Raw genomic sequence first — 20,423 nt, forward strand, 5'->3', positions numbered from 1 at the left:
GTTCCCCATAGATCCCATGCACACGACATCTTCTGGACTATAAGCATCTGGTTACTGACTTCCAAAAAGGAGCAGTGTTGTTGCCAGCATCTTTCAGTCAAGCAGCAAATGTTTATTGAGCACTTACTATGTGCGGATAACCATGCTGAAAAGTCCCTGGCTCAAGGAGCTCACAATCTAGTGTGAAAGGACAGAAGAGAAGAGAAGGGTGCAAAGGTGACCTTCCCAGGCAAGGCTTGCACAGGGGACAGAAGGGGCTTCATCCAGCAAGCTAGACTGGAAGCACAGTGTGACAGTTTGAAGTTTTGTGAATCCCAGAAAAGATGGTGCTCTTTGAACTAATCCATCCCTGTGAGTGTGGGACCCTTTGACTACATTAGATTCAATTAAGGGAACTTTTGATTAGATTGCTTTTTATTAGATTGCTTTAGGATCTTTGATTGGAAAGTGAGGTGCGGCCCAGGTTAGGTCTCTGTGCTTGTGCTGGAGTCTTATATAAACTGAGACCTGAAAGCAGAGGTACACAGAGAAAGGCAGCTGCTATTTTTACCCTCCATGTGAGAAAGGAGTCCAGGATTCCTTACAGCTGCAGGAAGACAAAGAAACCCTGAAAGGCTGAGAGAGAGGCTGAGAGAGAGGTCAGAGGCTGCAATCAGTGGAGCAGCTGCACGTCAGAAGGGAGACCCGAGCCATGTGCCTATCGCCCACAGCTCAGGGAGAAAATGAGCCTGGAGAGGAAGGCAGGGAGGTGGGCAGGACCTGCCTCCATGGTGCTTTGCCATGTGGCAGGATTCCAGGATCACTAGCAGCCGACCTTGGTGAGACAGCAGCTCTAATATTGCCTTGATTTGGACATTTTCACAGCCTTGGAACTGTAAGCTTTTACCCTAATAAATTCCTATTATAAAAGCCAACCATTTCTGGTATTTTGTTCTCAGCGGCTTTAGCAAAGTAAAGCAGGCAGCTCAGGGAGCCAGAGTCTTGCCAAAGAGAGGGAACTCCACAGGCAGAGGAGATGGAGCTGGGGGCAGTGGGAGTGAGTTGCACAGCTGGAAAGGCTGAGGTGGCTGCACTTGGCCTTGCACTTCCGTGAGGTGTTATGTGGCAAGGATAGAGAGAGCCTGCTGAAAAGAAGGGCCTGCACTGGGGTGGGGTACGCTAAGGGACCGGGTTATTGAACTTGCTTGAAATGGTATCATGGACCAAAGGGACTTGGCAGTGGGGGAGGCTGTGGGGCCCAGGCTAATTCTCCACTGAGACCCAGGGTGAGAGGTCCAGCTCATCAATGGCTGAGCAATCCACAAAGTCTTGGGGGTAGCTGTTGGCCTGGAATGGGTTCCGGGGGACCCTGGTAATGTGGGTGTTGTCACAGACGAGGCGTGAGAAGGACATTTTCTTCAGAGAGTCTCGCTGCTTCTCGGTGAAGACCCCAGGGTTCTCCCACCAGAACCTGTAGAGACAGAAGCAGGGTGTCTCCAAACAGCCCAGCTGCTGGCCTCTCTCCAGCCTGCCTAAGGGGAGGGAAATGTCCTTCCAGGGCCTCTTGTTGCACTGAAGGAGGTGGCCTGGCTTTCACCCTGTGGCTGCTTGTTGGGGAGACTGGTGATGACAAACCGGCAGGGGATGGCTGTGGTCCCAGTCTCGGCAGGTCAGAGGGGTTAGCAGACTAAAGACAGGTTGAGGCCCGTGAGGAAGGAGGCCACTGGGAGCATGGAGAAGCCCCAGCCCTGCTGGTGTCTGGAGCTAGCCCTCCTGCAGGCCCTTGGAACCCCCCTCTGGAGGACGGCTCCCTCCTGCCCTCCCTGCTGAGGTTATACTTGCCTGTCTCCATCACGGGTCTGCTGGAACTGCTTCCCCAGGAGGCAGGCCAGGAGAGAGCCCACCCGGCCCCCTGCTACCAGGGGCTCAGCAACGGCCCCCATCCAGATGTCGATGTTGTCAGGGGTCCCGTAGAGCGCCATTAACTTCTCGGCCAGCTTTGTGTTCCCCAGCACAGCTTCCAGCTCCTCCTTTGTCTGGGGCTGCGAGAGGTCACAGAAGCCTCTCCAGGAGTTGTACCCTAGGGTCAGAAGGCCGAGGCTGTCTCATCCCAGGGGCTTCCTGCCCACAATCCTCACTGGGGACATACCCACTCTTGCTCCGTCAGCCCCAGAAAGTCTGGGCTCCTGGCCTTTGGGGCAGGGGAGGTAGTGACCCACTGTTCTATGGCTTTGGCACTTCAGTCTCAAGAGGGCTAAGTATTGTGGGGCTGACTATGGGTCCAGGCACTATTCTAAGTACTGTACAAATACTGTAAACTGCACATCAGAGGTGCTAAGTACGTTGCCTGAGGTTAGCTAACTAGCAAAAGGCACATCTGGGACCTGCAAGGAGAAGGGACGATTCCACTTCACAGATGAGCAAAGTGAGTTTTACAAATCGGCCTCTCTGCCTTCTGTTTGAGAACTGATCACATCCTCAGGGTTACAGCAGAGTCTCCAGGAGCCCCCAGAAAGGAGCTAAAAGTCCCCCACGCCAGACCAGGCCCGACTTCAGGCCCACTCACCAGGCTGCCCGTGGTCCCTGTTCCGCTGTATGTTGATGGCAGCCAGGTCAAAGCCGTGGATCTTGTGAGTTGGCTGGAAGAGCTTGTTGCGCAGCTCTCCCGTCATCATTTTATTCTGATTCATCAGCTTGGACTTCTTGGCCAGCAGACCTCGCACCAGAGGATCAATTCCACCTGCAAGGGAGACCCAGAGGCCATCTTGGGGACTGGGATAGGGTGGGGACCTCTTCTGCTGTTTTCTGGAGCCAAGTGAACGTCCCAGGGTGGGTGCAGGGAGGGAAAAGCACAATGTAGCCTGCAGAGTGTGCTCAGGGGGAGAGAGCAGGCCAGCCACCTGCCTTGTGGGTGGCAGAAAGGAGCATTCATGGGATGATGGTATGAATATAAGCTTCAGGGAATATAAGCTTCTAGTTCTGGTTCATGGAGTCAGTTCCTTCTCCTTCCACATGTTCCCCTGAGGAGTACCACAGCATGAGGAAGAGGTAGCACCAATCTTTAGGAAATGGCCCTGACTTGTCAGACCTTACGAAAAGCCAGTTGCAGTATAACACAACACAGCATAGAGTCCACCCTCTGGCACCTAATGGAGGCAGAAGGCCCTAGAGCAGAATAGAAAAGAGCAATTTATTTTCTAAACCCATGAGCTCTTTCTATAAGCATCAGAGAAGCCTAGGGCATGGAAAAGAGGTCGGGAAATCCCAGGCACCTTAGAAATGAGGAGGAAAGAAATAAAATAACTAATATTTATTGACCACTTCCTGTGTCAGGAACTGTCAGGTGCTCCACATGTGTATCTCCCTTAATTTGGGGACAGCCAATGAGATAGGTACTATTACTGTCCCTGTCTACAGATGAGGAAGCGGAGGCTCACGGAGGTGAATTCACTTGCTCAGGTTCTCATAGGAAGTGCGTGGGGTCAGACCAGCTTTCCTACAAGCAGGCTGCTGAGTGGGACAGCCAGGTGACGGTGCTTCCCCGAAAGGACATACCATCTTTGACCATCCTCCAGGTGTTGAAGAAGAGGGTATGCAGGGGGAGTTCTGGTTCTGCACCCCACGGCTGGTAGTTCCTATCCAGGCGGAACATGGTGGAGGGGACCTCTAAGTGGCCGAAACGTAAGGCAAAGGTAAAGACGTTGGAAATTCGGGGATCCACAGATTCACTGTAGCCTTGGTATGGAGGGATCCACTTCTGCAGCTCATCACCCAGCACAATAGGCAGGTAGTCTCTAAAGGTGATAATCTGGAGGGAGACACGAGTGGTGGGGAAAGGGTATGAGAAGGCTTAAACTTCTGCAGAAGGAGCCCAGGGAGGAGCTGCGGCCAAGAGGCATGAGCAGTCACAAATCCAGGATGGCAAATGGGTAGCAATTCTTATCAAAATCTCAGCAAGGTTTTTTGTATACATAGGCAAGCTTACTAAAAAATATAGAAAGGTCAAGGGCCAAAGCAATTTTGAAAAAGACAAAGTGGAAAGAATCACACTTCCTGACACTAAGGCGTACTTTATAGCTACAGTACTCAAACACTGGTACTGGTGGAAGAAGAGACACAGACACCAGTGGAATAGAATAGATAACCCAGAAACATGCCCAATTTTTAATTTTTTTTGACAAAGAAGCAAAAACAATTCAATGAAGGAGGGATAGCCTTTTCAACAAAGGGTGCTAGAGCAAGTGCATTTTCATAGGCACACACACACCAAAGAACCTCAACTTGAACCTCACACTTTATACAGAAATTCACTCAAAGTGGACCATGGACTTAAGTGTACAACATAAATCTAGATAACGTAGGAAAAAGAAAAACAGGAAATCACTGGGACCTAGGACTTAGCAAAGAGTTCTGCAACTTGACACCAAAAGCATAGTTCATGAAAGGAAAAACTGATAAATAGGACCTCATCAAAGTTAAAAACTCTTGTTCTGTGAAAGACCCTGTAAAGAGTACAAAGAGACAAATTACAGATTGGAAGAAAATATTTGCAAATCACATATCCAACAAAGGTCTTGTGTATACAATATATAAAGAGTTCTCAAAAATCAACATTAAAAATCAGTCTGATTTGAAAATGAGCAAAAGATATGAACAGATATTTCATTGAGAGAATATACAGATGACAAATAAGCTCATGGAAATATGTTTGACATCATTAGCTATTAGAGAAATGCGATAAGCTCTATAGCTTGTATCAATGTTAATTTCCTGGTTTTGCTATTGTACTATAGTCATGCAAGATACTAGCACTGGAGGGGACTGGGTGAAGGGCACAAGGGGACTCTCTGTACATTTAAAATGCTTAAAAATATGTGTATAGTTAATATCAACATATCAAACCTTTCCAATTCTCATCTAGTTAATTAGTCAACCAACAACATCAATTGAGTCTGCCCATGACATGTGGCTTAGATGTAGAGAACTACAGAGAAAGATAATCAAATAAAAATAATCAAAATAATGCTATGTGACTGTCCCAGGAATGGCAGAGCCTAAGGTTAGGGTTGCAGTGATGGGACCAGGACCAGAGCAGGCACAATAAAGTGACCAACACATTAATGCCTCTCCAAGGCTTTGAATCCAGGGATTTGTTTGGAGACAGAAAAGCTGGAAAAAACACCACCACCAGGAAGTGGATGCAGCTCAGGAGACTGGGTTCCCGCCTACCATTTGGGAGGTTGCTGGTTTGGATCCTGGTGCCTCCTAAAGAAGATACTGAGCTGGCATGACTGGCAGGTGTGGCAAGCTGACACAACAAGAGACACAAGAAGAAGAAAAAAAACCATAATGAGAGGCCCAACAAAGCAGGAAGCGGAGGTTCCCAGTGCCTCCTAAAGAAGACAGAGAGCTGATGCAACGGGCAGGGGCGGCAAGCTGACACAACAAGATGATGCAACAAGAGACGCGGGAGGAAAACCTCCAATAAAGCAGGGAGCGGAGGTGGCTCAAGTGATTAGGCACCTCCCTCCCACATCAGAGGTCCTGGGTTCGGCTTCTGATACCTCCTAAAGAAACAAGGAAGACACAGATACAGCAACTGCAAACCACAAGAGGGTGGGGAGAGATAAATAGATAAAATAAATCTTAAAAACAAACATACAAAAAAACCACACCCACAAAAGAACGAGACGATGGGAGAGAAGCAGCAGGGAGAGGGGGTGAAGGCATGGAAAACAGAGGAGGCAGCTGGAGCTGTGGCCGCGAGGGCTGAGCGGGGAGCAGGAGCCAGGTGGGGAGGTGAGACAGGGCTCCTGTCCCTCTGTACCTGCACAAAGGCTCCCAGGATTTTTCGGGCTTCCTGGTAGAGCTTTTCTCCATCCCACTGAGGATTGAGTTTCTTTAGTTTTCTGGCCAGTCGGTTGTGCTCTCGGAGAAAGAGGGTGTGGGAAGTGGCCAGCAGGAGGTGCTCGGAGGCTCGGGAATCACCTGAAAGCCCAGGAGGCAAGAGGAGGATGCTCCTTGCAGCAGCCTGCAGAAGGATGACGGTGCCTCAAGGGGACTCTTCTCTAAGCCCTGCCTTCCAGTTACTTAAAAGGAGTGAGTGGACCTGGAGAGGCGGTGGGGCGAGGTGGTGGGGATCGTAGGGTTGGATCCCAGCGCTACCACTTTTTAGTTCTGTGGCCTGGGGCATGCTCCTTAACCTTTCTGAGCCCATCTCTTGATTTGTGAAAATGGGGATAAGAAGGCCTACCTCACACGTCGTGGTAAGGGTTACCGGTGACATGTTAAAAAACAAAAGTTTGCTAATTATAACCCTAACTGCCTTCTGAGGAGAGCAGTACAAATAAATGAGGGGCTCTTCATTTTATCAAGCAAATTTGAAGGTTTTAGGAATGCAGGCTTGAGAGTAGGAGCCTGGGTAAGGCTGAATTGCTCTGTGTAAAAAAGGGAGAAGAATCCAGAAATGGGGGACGGACTGGGAGGGGGAGAGAAGCAAGGATGGGGGAGGGGAACCAGTGAGATGGTGAAGACTGGGTATTTCACAAGGCGACTTCTCCCTGTGTCCACTAACTTTCAGGAAAGTCTACTAAATGCACAAAATGTTTGGCCTTAGTGGAGATTTTTGTGAAAAACAGGGAAGGGCTGGTGTCTGGATTGATGGGAGACATGCATGGACACGGAATCCAAGAGGTCCCAGCCTACCGCTGGCTTCTGCCGTGTCGGGGCATGCAGGGGGCTTGTCCAGGGTGAGTGGGGTTTGGGAGGAGGGACGGTGTCCAGAAGTCAAAGTCAGAGAGGGTTGGGGGGGGAACCCCTGAAATGGACAGAGCTGGGTACCTTTGGTCATCCATGGCTGTGTGAAGTTGGAGCTTTGTGCCAAGTTTATGAAAAGCTGTAGCAATATACATTCCTCTTAATCTAGAAATTCCTCCTTTAGGAAATTATCTTAATATGTTCATTAAAAATGAGCACAAAGATTTATAGACAAGGATGTTTACCACTTCAAAAAAAAAAAGCGGAAAAATTACAATTAACCTAAATGTCTCCAAATAGGGTTGATAAAATAAATTATGGTAGTACAACATGGAATACTATGAAGGAATATTTAATGATATGGGATATAAATAAAAACATCAAGTTATAGAATGTTATTTATAGTAGGATTCCAATTATGTAAAAAAAACTTAGAACTGGAGGATAGAAAAATACTGAAAAGATACATATTAAAATGTTAACAGTGATTATCTGGGTGGTGGAATTGTGTGTGGCTTTTATTTTCATTTTCTTTGTGCCTTTCTGGACTTCCCTAATTTTTCTGCAGTGAACACATGTTCATAGATTCTGGGTTCATCCAGGCCCTTCTGCCAGCCCTGGGCCAGCGCCAGGGGCAGTGGTAGCTTGGTGAGCATATTTACAGAAAGACGCTGAGAAAGGAGCAGCGGTAAAGCCTCCCTGGAAGCTGCCTTGTGAAGCTTCTCCTGGCCTGCCCTGGCTCTCAGTGCCCAGGATAACGCCCTGTGCTAGGGACCGTCCATTCCGGGCCTAGACTCACCTGCCAGGAAGCAGGGCACGTGGGCAGTGGTGTTGATGAACTCGCAGGGACTCGGCTTCTTGCTGTCAAAGGGCAGGAGGGGCAGCCCGTGGTCCGAGACCTCCTGGTTGACAGCCAAGAGGCCCAGGGGGCTGCTGAGGTTGCGGAGGCGGGCGGCCAGGCTGGGCTCGGAGCCGTACACGAAGTTGGCGTCCAGGAAGGAGGTCAGAGCGTTGATCTGCTCCCGGGCCAGGGACTGGAAGGGTGGAGTGGGGCAGACGAACCCGGCTCGGAAGAAAGGCATGCATTTCCCTTGAGTCTTCACCTTGGGGTCAGTGGGTGGGAGCTGCAGAGAGAGTGGGGCTGGGTAACAGTGCCCTGAAAACCAATCCCTGGGTCAACTTTGGCTGCAGCGGGCAAAGATGCCGATGGAACCCTCCGGGGGCCCTGGCACCAGCCCCAGATGCCTGCTGCTGATGCCATATAGCCCATGCCCACAGCACCCTGAAGTTCATTGTATCCTGCTCTGCACGAGGGCTGAGGAGAATCATTCAGTCAATCATTGTGAGGGCTCTGAATTTTTGGTGGGGAGGAACTCCTGAAATTCCTGGTCAGGGAAGCAGGAGATGAGATGAGAAAGGATTTGCTAATCATCACTATTACTACCAGCCACCATTTACTGATTTTGGATATACTAGGTGCCAGGTATTATGCATACTTTATCTCACTTTGGTCCTCTCAAAACCCTGCAAGGTAGACAATTTGATCCCATTTTACAGGTGAGAAAACTGAGGCCCAGAAAGGTTGAGTAACTTGCCCAAGGTCTTAGAAACTAGGAAGCAAGGTTGTGGGATTCAGGTTCAGATAGGCCTGGGAGTAGCTTCTCAGACCCCAGGATGACTTAGATCAAAGTTCCACCAACTTTACTGTGTCAGATGAATCTCCCAGAGATCTTGGTAAATTGTAGATTCTGTTTCCAAATGTCTGGGGTGGGGCTAGAGATTTGGCATTTCTAGTAAGCTCCCAGAGATGCCGATGCCCATGGCTGGGGACTTCCACACCCCTCCCAGAGCACCCCCGATTTTCTCATTAGTGATATACTAGTCCCTCCCCACATGGGCCCTGCGTCCTTGACGCCAGGAACAGTGTCTTACTCACCGTTGGGTGGCCAGTGCTTAGTGTACTGCCTGGCCCTGAATAAATGCATGAGTGATTAGACGGACATCCTAGACCTGGGGGGCATTCAAAATCTACCAAGCGGCCCTGGCTGGGGAGCTTGGAACGTCCACTACATCAGGGTGGGCAAGGGGCTCATCCAGGGACATCCCGCCAAAGCCTACCATGATGGGAAAACAGTTGTCTCCTTGGATACAGTGCTCATCACACTGGGCTTTGGAGTACTCGCTACTCCCCAGCTCAGTGTCGGGGGCAAAGTCCATGTCGTGATCCACAATTTGACCCCATTGCATGAAGAGCAGGGACGTGTTTTGGTCCAGGACACCCTCCTCGTTCAGATAGCCGACAACCTGGTTGGATACCTCTCGAGCCTACAGGTGGAGACAGGGGTTAACTGGAGGGAAAGGTGCTCTGCGGATTCAGATTCAGCTAGTTTACTGAGGACCTACGATGTAGCAGGTACATTGAATCCCCAGGACAAGCTGGTGGAGCGGGTGGCATGACCCCCATTTTGTAAATGAGGAGTCTGGGTCCTGGCGCGGGGAAGGTCTGGCAGCCACAAGGGGGCAGAGGTGGGGTTGAACCCAGCTCTGTATGACTTCCAAGGCCAGTGCCCTTTTCACAATGGAGAGGGAAAACAAAGACAGGCTTCCCCTGAAGAGTGCCAAGGGGTGCCAGGGGTCCAAGAAAAGCAGGGCTCTGGATAGGGGCTGCCAACTCAGATGAGGCCAACACATAGGACCTCCAGGTAGACAGCAGCTGACACACTCCAGGGGCCGGGGCAGGGTAAGTAGAGCAGGATGGAGCAGGGAAGCCATCTGCCTGGGACCCCAGGATATCTGGCCTGCCGGCAGCTGCGACGCGACCACCACGTGGCTGGGCGCCAGGCTCAGAGCTCTGCTGCCCTCTGGTGGCGCGTGGGGGACCACGGCCCGGGAGCAAGTTGGACTCTCCCTCTCTCGTGGAGCTGCTCCTTCGCCCACCCCTCTGTCCTCTCACCTATTTCTTCTCCCTTTCCGGGTGTGTCTGGGGAGTGCCTTGCCTTCCCTCCGACTCCCATCCTTCACCCCCATGCTCGAGGGCTCGCCCCCGTCGCGCGCTCACCAGCGGGAGAGCGAAGCCGTTGCGCGTCTTCCCGGGCGTCCACCCGAAGGGGAGGGAGAGCCCGTCCTCGTACTCGGCGGGCAGCCAGCGCGCCAGCGCCCTGTTGGCGGCGCCCAGCGCGGGGATCCTCCTGAAACCCAGCAAGACCCCTCAGCCTGCGCGCGCCCGCCGCGGGCTCTGCTGCTCCGCCGGGGCCCGCCAGGTCCCCGGGCTGCAGAGCGCAGGATCCCACGCCAAGGGGGATCTCCGCGCTTCTCCGCCCAGGGAAAGGGGACGGGCGAGGTGCCGCTCGAGCGCGGGTTTCTGAATTACCCCCGGGGCTGCTTCCAGCGAGAGACACTGGTCTCTCGGGAGGCTGGAGCCAGTAATCTTTAGAAAGCTGGTGGGGAAGATGGGGAGGGGTGGGACTCGAGTCCAGGAGAAGGGGGTGGGCGCTCTGCCTGGAAAGCCCAAGAGGCCAAGTGGCCGGCTGGCCCGGGCAGGTGGGCTGGGCCTGCTGCGTGGGCGGGCTGCTCCGGTCCCCCCTGCCCACGCACCTGTTGTTACAGTCCCCCGTAATGGTGCGGTACTGGCTCTTCCAGTGGCAGTTCACCACAGCAGGGGTGACGCCACAGCCCGCCTCGCGAGAGAGTGAAGTCAGGTCCAGGCTGGGGTCTGAAAGAGAACGGACCCCACAGGGGCTGAGTTCTGGGGGTCTGCAGGAAATTGAACCCAGGGGTTACTTTACGTTTTTTTGGAAAACTTTCTGTGTTCTAAGTAAGCATGTCTCAGCTGTTTTTCATTGCATCCTGACAACTCAGTAAGCTAAGCATTTTTATTCCCATTTTACAGAGAAGAAACTGAGACTCCAGTGCTCAAGAGAATTGCCCCAAGACCACACAACTAGTCAGCAACTGCAGTGTTCCCAGAATTGCCAGTGATTCTTTGCCTACGGGTCAAGATTAATTTGAGCAACTTTCTCTTTTGGATTAAAATACCCTTGGGAGGGGTTCAGCACATTTTTAGTTAGTATGAGTTAGTTGATGAAATTGCCTTTTTCCTAGGCTTCACTGACATCTAAAGTACTGAGGAAGCAGGAATCCATACGGGAAAGCTGTTGGGAAGTGATGGGTGAGGGGCAGGGTGGTCTTGGGAGCAGTAACAGTGTGTGGGGGGCTTTAGGCATGGAGGGTGTGATGTGCGCACAGAGCGGAGAGAACGGCCAACCTTCATGCAGCTCATGCTCCAGCCTGGGGCCTGCAGTGGAGGGAGGGCGAGGGGATTTGGCTCAGTGGGGGATTCTTGGGGGGACCCCCCTGTGAAAGTTGGCAGGGCCCAGAATGTCTCCCCCTGAGACTCCTGAGTCTCAGAGCCCAATGTGCTCCCTCCTTCTCCCTACCACGTCCAGCTTCCTTCTTTTCGAGGTTAGGAATTTGCTCAAGCTGAGACCAGGTATCTTCTCCCCACTTGATGTGTTTCCAGGGAGAACCTACAGCCTCTTCCTCCTGGCAGGACCAAATGCCTTCCGTCGTGAGGCCCCCTGCTCCAGGAACCACGGCATTTGGTTGGGGTGGGAGAGGGTGGAAGAGGTCACGGCCAAACCATCAGTTCATTGTTTCAGCTGAGATACTCAGAACAGGATGGAAACCTCATTTCCTGTTACCTAATCCCAGTAAATCCCCCTGACACAGGTGGCTTAGCTGTCCCCTCTGCTGACGGAAGTGGCAGCACCGTGGTTTGAGACAGGGAGCCCATGTTTATTGACTTTAGCGCTTCCTCCTTGCAGTGACCTGACTGTTGGTAACATACAAAGAGCACTGATGTCCCCTCCTGAGGAGTTCGCAGTGTGACATTGTGGGTTTCCCTACCTGTGACATTGGTCAAGGACATGCTCCACCTCAGTCTCTTTAAGGCCTCCTCCCACACCTGCCCTGAACGGATGGCCTCGCGGGCCCGGCCTTTGGCGTGCTTGAGGTATGCCGACAGCTGCCGGCTGGAGGGCGCCTCGGGGCCCATGGCCATCTTCAGCCTACAAAGAGGAGCAATGGGGAAGTCATGCGAGCCCCCCAGAAGAGGGTGTGGCCCCCCGAGGGGAGCAAGGTGGTGCCTGTAGGTAGGAGCCGGGCGGGTGGGCCACACGAAGGAGACGAGCACTTCCTGTGCTCTCCGGACCTTTCCCCCGTTTCTGTTTTAAGGTCCCTGGAAATCTCTTCAGTGAAGAAGAAGCTACGGTGTCTTTAGGCTCTGTTAGGTATGGTTCTGACACACAGACCCAGTCTGCATCCTGGTTCCACCAGCATGGGTTTAATTCTATGACTTCGGAGTGGCCTGGCCCTCATCTATGAACTGGGAATCGTAATATTACTAAGTCAGAGACCCAGCGTGTGGACCTTGGAACACACCGGCTGGGTTTGACTCCTGCCCTCCACTTACTAACTGCGTGCCTTTGGGCAAGTTACTCGACTGCTCTTTTCCCCCTCTTTCCTTATCCCTAAAATGAGTGTAATGATAGTAACTTAGACTGAACTGTGATATTTGTTCATTTTTTACCTCAAAAGTGCTATTTTATAGGGTTCACTCTAATACTTCATAGGAAGGTTGGGAGGAATGAATGAGCAGCACCCAGGCTGTATCTGGCATAGAGCAAACACACGTTAGCATCTTGATCAACCACCACATCCCAAAGGGCCTGGCGCAAAGTATTTTAGAGCGCTGCCCCCATCCACCCGAACTAAGGAAGGTGGCCTGCTGACTCGCCTGCTTTGCATCAGGGATGGGCACTCCTGGAGCGACAGGTCTTTCTGTCGCCATTGCCTCCACCCAAGTCCAAGCCGCCATCCTCCCCCACCTGGATGACAGCAGCAGCCTCCTAGGTGGGCTCCCTGCCTGCTCGCCTGCCCCCTCCCATCCATTCTCCACACAGCTGCCGGGGTGACCTTTTTAGAATGAAAATCAGACCATGCCGTTCCCCTGGTTAAAGCTGCTTACTGTGGCCCTCTGGCCACCTCTCTGCTCCCGGCACTCCTCCTCTGTCCCCTCCCCACAGCCTTGGCATCCTCCTCTTTTCCTGAGGGCCCCCCCCTCCCCGCCCCCCAGCTCTTTCTTGCCTCAGGGCCTTGGCTGTTCCTGGAGCCAGCTATGCTGACCCCTGGCTCTTTGCATATTGCTTGGCTGGCTTCTCCTCATGTCCCGCCTCCGTGTCTGGAGTGGTACCCCTTGCTCTGTTTATTTTCTTCACTGTCCTTATCCCCAGTCATTTGTGTACTTTTGTAACAAGATGCTTAAATGTGACTTTTATGTCTCGATGAGGCCTCTAAGTTCAAGAACTAAAGAGTGGGGACAAGTACCCCCCACATTCTAAAGCAGGATGCTGGCCAGCTGGGCTGGACTTGCAAAGAGGGCGAATGAATGCCGATTTTGTGGCTTCTATTCTGCCCGCACCTTGGAGGTCTAAAAGGACTGAAGTTAGGGAGAGAGACGTTAAGGAGGAGAGGTGGTTGCTGAAATACTGGGCATTTTCCCACCCCTCACCATGGGGCTTCCCCTTGGCACTGATTCTGGGGACAAAGGCCATGAGAAGATCCCTTCAGAGGCGGGCCCGGCTGTGTCCTGGAGGCTTGGCTGGTGTCCAGTACCTGCCTGGAAGCCTAAAGGAGCGAGGTGGTGGCCGCAGCTGTGTACCTAGCAGCAGAGGAGCGCCACGGGCAGCTCTTAAAAGGAACTTGGCCCAAGAGGGTGTCGAGAGGGGTGAGGGTTGGAGCCATAAGCCACTGGCACGGGGTTGGCAGCGGAATCTCTGAGAGGCCAGAAAAGCCTCCAAGGAGAGAGACAACGTGTGGGCCCTGCAGGACTGGGTTGCCAGGTGGGCCAGACCTTGCCCTCTCCTGGCTCTCCCCCTGTCTCCAGCTGAACCCCAAAGGGTCAGCCACTTGGGCTGGGGCAGCAGGAGGAGGCCCAGGAAGGAGAGAAGCAGGGGATGCTCCCGCTCCCGGCCTCAAGTTCTGAGCCGCTTTGAGTCCTGAGTCCCGGCGCTGACGCTCTGAGTCCCCAAATGACAGGAGGGGCCCGAGCTCATCTTTTCTTCTAAAAGGATCTTGAATGAACCGCTTAGAGTTGGTTCAAGGGCCAAGGAGCAATGACGCCGCAGGTCTGGTGTAAAGAGATAGTGAGAGGGAAGAACGAGGGGCTTTCTGCTCAGTACGCGGGTTCCCCCGTGTCCCCGGCCTGCCTCTCTCACCAGGCTGTGGGCTTCCCGAGGGCGGGGACCCAGCCTGTCTCGTTTTTTTGCAGGAATCCCAGCACCTGCCCTGGCTGGGGGATGGCTGACTCTGCTGGGGCCCAGCCAGGGTCCTGGGGCCTCTTGGGTCCCTTTCATAGGGCTGGCGTGCCCATCCGCCAGCTGCTGCCTGAGCGAATGCTACCGCTCCCGCCTGCAAACTTCTTGGGTAACTGATTTTAGGCAATTGGAGCTGCTTTGCCTGGAAGTGCCTGGGAGTGACACAGGCACGTGACACCCGCCCTCACCAGCCCTGCAGCTGAGGCAGACTGACGTTGCTCCCGAGGCAGGACAGACTCTGGGATGTAACTTATGCTCAGATCTCCCTGCGAGGTCAGGCTGAGGCTAGAATTCTCCTCCCACCACATCCTTGCTTGCTTCTTCCTTTGACCTCTCCTTTTGCCTCACTCCATTCGAGCTTTCCTGAGAAACTCACCCACCTAAGAATCCAGGACTCAGGAACCTATGTCAGTGGTCAGTCAGTAGCAGGTGAATGAATGAAGAGCTTCCCGGGAGAGGCTTTCTGAGATTCCAGGATTCATGACCCAAGGGAGCATTTGGCCCTGAGGAAGGAAGTCCTGCCTGCCCAGTTAGATTAGATGTCCTCTCAAGGTAATTCACGGGCGGAGGATTTTAGAAGTTTGGGCTACTGCTCCTGCTTGCCACCTCTCTGGAGGTGGAAGGGCAACTCACTGCTTTGGCTCACTGGTTTTGTCAGGGCTGGTCTAGTCATGCTTGTTGTTAACAGGAACCCCGCGAAGAGAATTTGTGTGTGTGCCTCACGCACCTGGTTCGGGAATCCAGGAAGGCCTTGTTGACTTGGACCTTGACTTGACTCACAGTGTCGGAGATGGCAGCAGCTCTGGTGGTCTGTGCTTGGAGGGGGAGAAGCAGGGAGCAGGGTATCAGACACGCCACCTTCGAGATGCCCTCTGCCTCTGTCTCCATGCCCCCCACCCCTGACGGCTGAGAAGGATTAGGAAACTTTCACAAGAGTCCCAATGTTCAAGAGGCAGAAAGCACAGAACGGAGAATGTCTGATCCTCACGTAGATGTCAAAGTTGCTCTTCACAGTTCTACTGGGATATCCAGTGACGGGGTCAGGGAAGAGTGCGCCCCTTCAGGCTGGCCCGGCTACCGGGCTGAGGCCGTTCCTGGCGAGATGGCCCCACGAGCCCCGTAAGCAAGGCCTTCAAGAACTTAGCTGAGCCCCAGAGCCCTGACGTCGGGAAGGGGATGGCGCGAGGAGAGGGGGGTTCCAGTTTCCACACACATCGCGGTCTGGAGCGTAGGTGCGTGCATGCTCTGGACACGGGGAGCGAAATGGGCGGGACGGTGGCCCCCCAAATTCATGGCCATTCATGTTATTGATGAGGAGGTTGCAGACGAGGTCCTACTGGATTAGGGTGGACCTCAGTCCAGTGACTGGTGTCCTGACAGGAGGAGGAGAGGACACAGACACAAGGGGGGGGCGGTGAAGACAGGCGGAGCTGGAGGGTGCGGTGGAGCTGAGGAGCACCAGGGGGCCCCGAGGAGCAGGCAGGGAAGGTCTCCCCTAGAGCCTTCGGGGGGGGAATGGCCCTGCCGACGCCTTGATTTTGGACTTCTGGCCCCTGAACCATGAGAGAAGATATTTTTTGTTGTTTTAAGCTTCTGCCAATCTGTTACAGCTGCCGTAGGAAACTAAGGCAGGGAGACACTCACCGCATGTGGCAGACTCAGCAGACCGGAGCAAGGTCAGGGATGCCAGCAGGGCTGGGAGATGGAGAAGGACCCTCATCGCTGAAACGAGACCCAGGATCATATTTGGCAGCCTTGCTTGAGCCCCAGCGGAAAGACGGAACCACAGAAAGGGGATGGTAAAGTAGAGAAAGCCCAGGGAGCACCCTAATGTTGGAACAGAGAAGGCGAAACTACACAAACCAAGTAACTGCTGTGTGCCAGGCCTGTGCCAGGTATTGGGAGAGACGTGACGAGGCAGTGGAGGAAGGAGGAAATGCAGACTTTGAAATCAGGAGGCCCTGGGTCTAGTTCCGCGTTTGCTCTAACTAGCTTTGTGACCTTGGGCAGGTTCCTTAACCTCTCTGGGCCACTTGCCTGCTTAGAGACTTGGATCAAATGATCCTGCCGTCCAATTCTGACTTCCTGTGATTTTGAGCTCCTATTCTTGCCTTGTCACAGGTTTGAGAAATGGGGTTACCAAACCTGGAACTTGTCTTTGGCGGACCCCTCCCTCTTCCCCTCAGGGTGTGTCGCTCCCTGCCAGTCAGCCTCCTCAGGCCCAGTCCCAGGGAAGTGGCAGATACTCAGCCCCTCCCTTCAGAAATCAGCAGGGGCTTCCCCTCCCCAGTTTGCTCGGAAATGCGCGATTGGAGGTCATGACGCCAGAGCTCTCCTGCGCCCTCAGCTGTCTGGAGAGATCCCAGCTGTTCAAGCAACCCCTTCATCACGAGCTTTAACTCTGCACCTAAATTATCCAGACTAAAGCTCAGCAGCTTTGTTTTCTGAGGAAGGACTTCAGGGCTTTGCGTGTCGGTCAGACGGATGAAGTATGGATCGGGCTCCCCCGCACAGCCCAGTTTCTCCTCTGCCCTTTTATGATCTCACCAATAATTTTTATCTTACTCAACATACTTTTTGTAAGCTGACTAGAAAAAAAGGTCTGGTATAAATAAAAACCTCTCTGGCCAGGATTCCCTCTGGTACTCTTTGTTCCAAGAGGAAATCTAAAATGTTTTGGCCGCTCTGTGGGGGCCTGTTCCTATACCTCTATGACCCCACGTAGGAAGAAATCATTATGTGATCACCCCTGTCCCCACCCCGCCCCCCTTTCTTTGTGACTCCAGGAGACATGTTACCAGGTCCACTGAGGCCACCGAAGCCTGCCCTTTCAGGCAAACAAGGATTTTGGAGTAAAATGTACCACTGATTTTTTTAAAGAGGGGTGGTGGGCCCACAATATTCGTGATATTATTCTTTGAATGACTAATGTATTCATGAATTAAAAATAAAATGGGAAATGTTGGTCTGTGAAAAAAAGGCATCATCTGAGACTGAGGGAAAAAACAAATCACAAAGACGTGAACGTTAAAAAATGGAAACAGGAAACAGTGCTTAGCTACTTGTTTATCTTCTCCTCTCCCTTGGGAGCACCTTCATGTTTTTCTCACTGGGAGGTGGAGGAGCGGGCAGAGCTCAAGGCTGAAGCCGAATTATTTACTATGTCTTGACTGACTTCCCGACACGCGTGAAAGAAGGGTGTGAGCAGAACGCAGTGCCAGGCAAACACGGGGTCATGCCACTGGAAGAGGGTGTTCAAAAAATCCTGGAGGGACACTGTCTGCAGCCAGAGCCAGGCAGGGAAAAGGGCAGAGGACATGGGGCTTCAGAGTGTAGGAGGACAAGAAGCCTCTGTGATGTTTAGATAATTACCTACAGTCTTATCATCATGGTCAGTGCAGAAACCATTTCCCCAAGCCTGGAGCTTTCCCTAGGACATGAAGCACTGTCGAGAGACAGAACTACTGTTCCTCAAATGCCAGGCTGTTCCACAATCCCATGCCTCTAACTCAGGTTCTTCCTGATGCCTGAGAAGACTCTGCTTGATAAACTCCTACTCATCCTTCAAAACCCAGGCCAAATGCTACCTCCTCTGTGGCGTTTACCAGATTTTCCCAGGAAGTTAGGTCACTCCTTTTTTCTGTCCTCTCACAGTACTTTGTTCATATCTCATATTACTGTTTCCATGTCCATTTTCCCTCTCAGACCCTGAGCTCTTCAAGGACTGTGTCTTACTTTTTTCCATTTTCCCAGCACCCAAGCATAAGGCTGGTCTATAACAGGTGTTGGTGCTGAGTGACTAGGACTCCTTGCAGAGAGACATACAGCATTTGGAAGTCGGCAGAGGGAGAAGTCAGTGATGATCCTTTAGCAGGCTTCTCACACTTTAATGTGCCTGCTAACCACCTGGGGCTCTTGTTAAATGCAGATTCTGACTCTGTAGGTCTAGAGTAGCGCCTAAGACTCTGCATTTCCAACAAGCCCGCAGGTGCTGCTCCTGCTCCTGCTCTGCAGACCACACAGGCTCCTAAAGCCTTCCCGGGCTTGACTCTCAGTCTTGCCTGAGCAGTCACCAGGGAGGCTGGAGGAAGGCGGGGGAAGGGAAGGAGCCAGCAGGATTCTTTGCCATGAATGGAGAGAGCTTGGCTGAGAATGGTGGGATGAGCAAACAGCAGAGCCAACAAACACCCTGTCACCACCAAGAACAATCTATTTGATCTCTTGAGCAGCTCCAGGATCAAGAGGAGAATGGAGATGAAATGGCTCTTTTTAAGGTCTCTATTGCAGAAACCAATTTCTATCTTAGACACAGTGTTTGGGATTTTAAAAAACAATGTGAGTGCTTGCTTTGGCACCACATATGCTAAAACAGGAATGATACAGAATAGATTAGCATGGCCCCTGTGCAAAGATGACACGAATATTCATGAAGCGTTCTATATTAAAACAAACAAACAAACAAAAACTATATGGTTCAACCACTCCATTCTTCCCAAATGAAACTCATACAGTACTGTGCAATTCATATACCTGTCTGGGAACTGGTGTCCTTTTAAGACACAGGAGAGACACATTCAGGGCTAACTAAATATTCAAATCTGCTGCAGATAGAAGGCAGGAGGAAACTTTGGAAATGAGATGATGATCTGAGAGCCCTGGCTTAGGGAACCCCTAAACACTATAGAAGTTCCACCCTCGTGGAGAGATTATGTGATAGCACAGCAGTCTCAAAACCACACGGAGACCCAAAAGTTACTACCGTCCCTGACTTTCTTTGGGACACTGACCACGTGGTATCTCTGCCCTAGGCCTTAGTTTCCAAACGTTGGATAAGAGATGTCTGTGGTACTTTGCAGCCCAAAAGTCTATGATACTATGACTCAGTTTTTAGGTGCAGAAAAGCCTTCTTGCCTCGCGATGATTTTAATCATATTCTCTCTTACACAGAACAGGGATGAACCTGCTATGGTGGCAGCCAAATCTGGCACCAGAACATGCCTGATGAAGACAAGTCCAGATCCAGTACTGGGATTTCTGAGAAGCTTTTAGGAAATTTATCATCAACATCGCAGAAACCAGGAAAGACGAACATCGACGTGTCTTACCTGCCAGGTGTTGTGGCCTCCTGTGGCAGCCAGAGGAGTTGTTCTGCTTGGAGGAGCAAGTCTTTTATACCTTCTGGCAATAATTAATTCTGGGAAAGGCCAAGAAGTAAAGCCTTTGAGGGGCTGAGGTAGCTTGGAGGAGACACTCAGGTTAAGCAGGAAACACCCAGTGACTCTGGGCAGACGCACGAGGAAACTGCAGAATGGCAGGGATCGGTTGATGCAATATCAGTGACTCTGGGTGGAACAACCCTCCTTCTTCCCATTTTTCAGGTTAAATATGCCATCTTATTCTAGTCAAGGGAGGCAAAATTCCAAGTCCAGAGAACACTTGTTCTCCCAAGCCCCTTATGGAATCTGAATGGCTCTTAAAATTAGGAACAATTAAATGGCCTCTCTTCCCCATTCATTTATTCCCTGCCTTCTGATTCCTCCCTTGTCTTTAAAAAGACTTAAAAATGCTCATTTTTCCCCCTAAAAATTTCAAAGTGCTGTATTTTTTTTGGCCACCAGAAAGGTGAAAAGAGACCTGGACTAGCAACAAAGTCCCTGCCTTTGTTGCTAACCCACGCTATGGCTTTGGGCAAACCACCCCACCTTTGGGTTTCTCAAATTTTCTAGTGGTAAAATCAATGGTTGATTTGGATGATTAATATGATTTTGTGACTTGCCCAAAGCACCAAACGATTTGTCTTCTTGTCCAAGGATGGCTCCATATGTCAATGTTTATGCCCTTGGGGACTGATCCACTTGTTCTACCCCAGAGAAGGGAGGGAGGAATAGAACGCTTGGGTGAAAGCCACCCCTGGCCTCTGGAGGGATGTGATGATGACAGCACTTCTCCGAATGGCTTCCCTGAGTGGCACAGGCCCTTTGTTGGATGGGAACAATGCCAGGAAGTGCCCTTCAGAGGGAGGGAGGATTTGTGGAGGAGCTAAATAAATGTCTGGTGTGGTTTGTGTGTCTCCTTCAGCAGACGGGAAGAGGCTTAGCTGTCTCCTCTAAGTTTTTTTTTTTTTAAGATTTATTTTATTTATTTCTCTACCTTTCCCCCCTGTTTTCTGCTCTCTGTGTCCCTTTGCTGTATGTTCTTCTGCATCCTCTTGCATTACCCAGAGGCCCCAGGAAACTGTGTCTCTTTTTTGTTGCGTCATCTTGCTGTGTCAGCTCTCCGTGCATGTAGCACCACTCCTGGGTGGGCTGTGCTTTT

The 20,423-nt window shown here is 51.8% G+C and overlaps 1 protein-coding gene, 1 long non-coding RNA gene and 1 other non-coding gene across 6 annotated transcripts; 2 read left to right on the top strand and 1 right to left on the bottom strand.

Annotated features, from left to right (window-relative positions):
- Positions 1–91: 91 nt before the first annotated feature.
- On the bottom strand, positions 92–19,407 carry LPO (lactoperoxidase). 4 transcript variants are annotated; one of them, XM_071210541.1, is made up of 13 exons: positions 19,214–19,407; positions 15,753–15,830; positions 14,836–14,923; positions 11,641–11,801; positions 10,330–10,447; positions 9,794–9,923; positions 8,854–9,060; positions 7,535–7,859; positions 5,807–5,967; positions 3,535–3,787; positions 2,546–2,719; positions 1,822–2,059; positions 92–1,450 (listed from the first exon to the last, which is right to left on the bottom strand). In XM_071210541.1, the coding sequence occupies exons 2-13, from the start codon at positions 15,826–15,828 to the stop codon at positions 1,243–1,245; spliced, it is 2,139 nt and encodes a 712-aa protein (XP_071066642.1). In that variant the 5' UTR covers positions 15,829–15,830; positions 19,214–19,407; the 3' UTR covers positions 92–1,242. The 4 variants fall into 4 exon arrangements, with proteins under 4 accessions (XP_071066642.1, XP_071066644.1, XP_071066643.1 ...); XM_071210543.1 differs by lacking the exon at positions 19,214–19,407 and adding an exon at positions 16,146–16,265; XM_071210542.1 differs by lacking the exon at positions 19,214–19,407 and adding an exon at positions 15,972–16,077.
- Positions 9,321–10,791, top strand: LOC139437148 (uncharacterized). The gene is made up of 2 exons (XR_011646846.1): positions 9,321–9,475; positions 10,625–10,791. It is a non-coding gene; the product is annotated as an uncharacterized lncRNA (long non-coding RNA).
- LOC111764820 (U6 spliceosomal RNA) lies at positions 18,448–18,554 on the top strand. Its single transcript, XR_002797332.2, has one exon. It is a non-coding gene; the product is annotated as a U6 spliceosomal RNA (small nuclear RNA).
- Positions 19,408–20,423: the final 1,016 nt, after the last annotated feature.

The sequence above is a fragment of the Dasypus novemcinctus genome, chromosome 21, assembly GCF_030445035.2.
Source record: "Dasypus novemcinctus isolate mDasNov1 chromosome 21, mDasNov1.1.hap2, whole genome shotgun sequence".
NCBI classification, from domain to species: domain Eukaryota; kingdom Metazoa; phylum Chordata; class Mammalia; order Cingulata; family Dasypodidae; genus Dasypus; species Dasypus novemcinctus.

Coding starts and splice junctions, on each gene's coding strand:
- LPO (XM_023589618.3), bottom strand. CDS start 15,852: ATGATCCTGGGTCTCGTTTCAGCGATGAGGGTCCTTCTCCATCTCCCA. Junction 7,860..8,853: donor ACAACTGTTTTCCCATCATG/GTAGGCTTTGGC, acceptor CTCTCTCTGCAG/CTCCCACCCACTGACCCCAA. Junction 1,451..1,821: donor CAGACCCGTGATGGAGACAG/GCAAGTATAACC, acceptor CTGTCTCTACAG/GTTCTGGTGGGAGAACCCTG.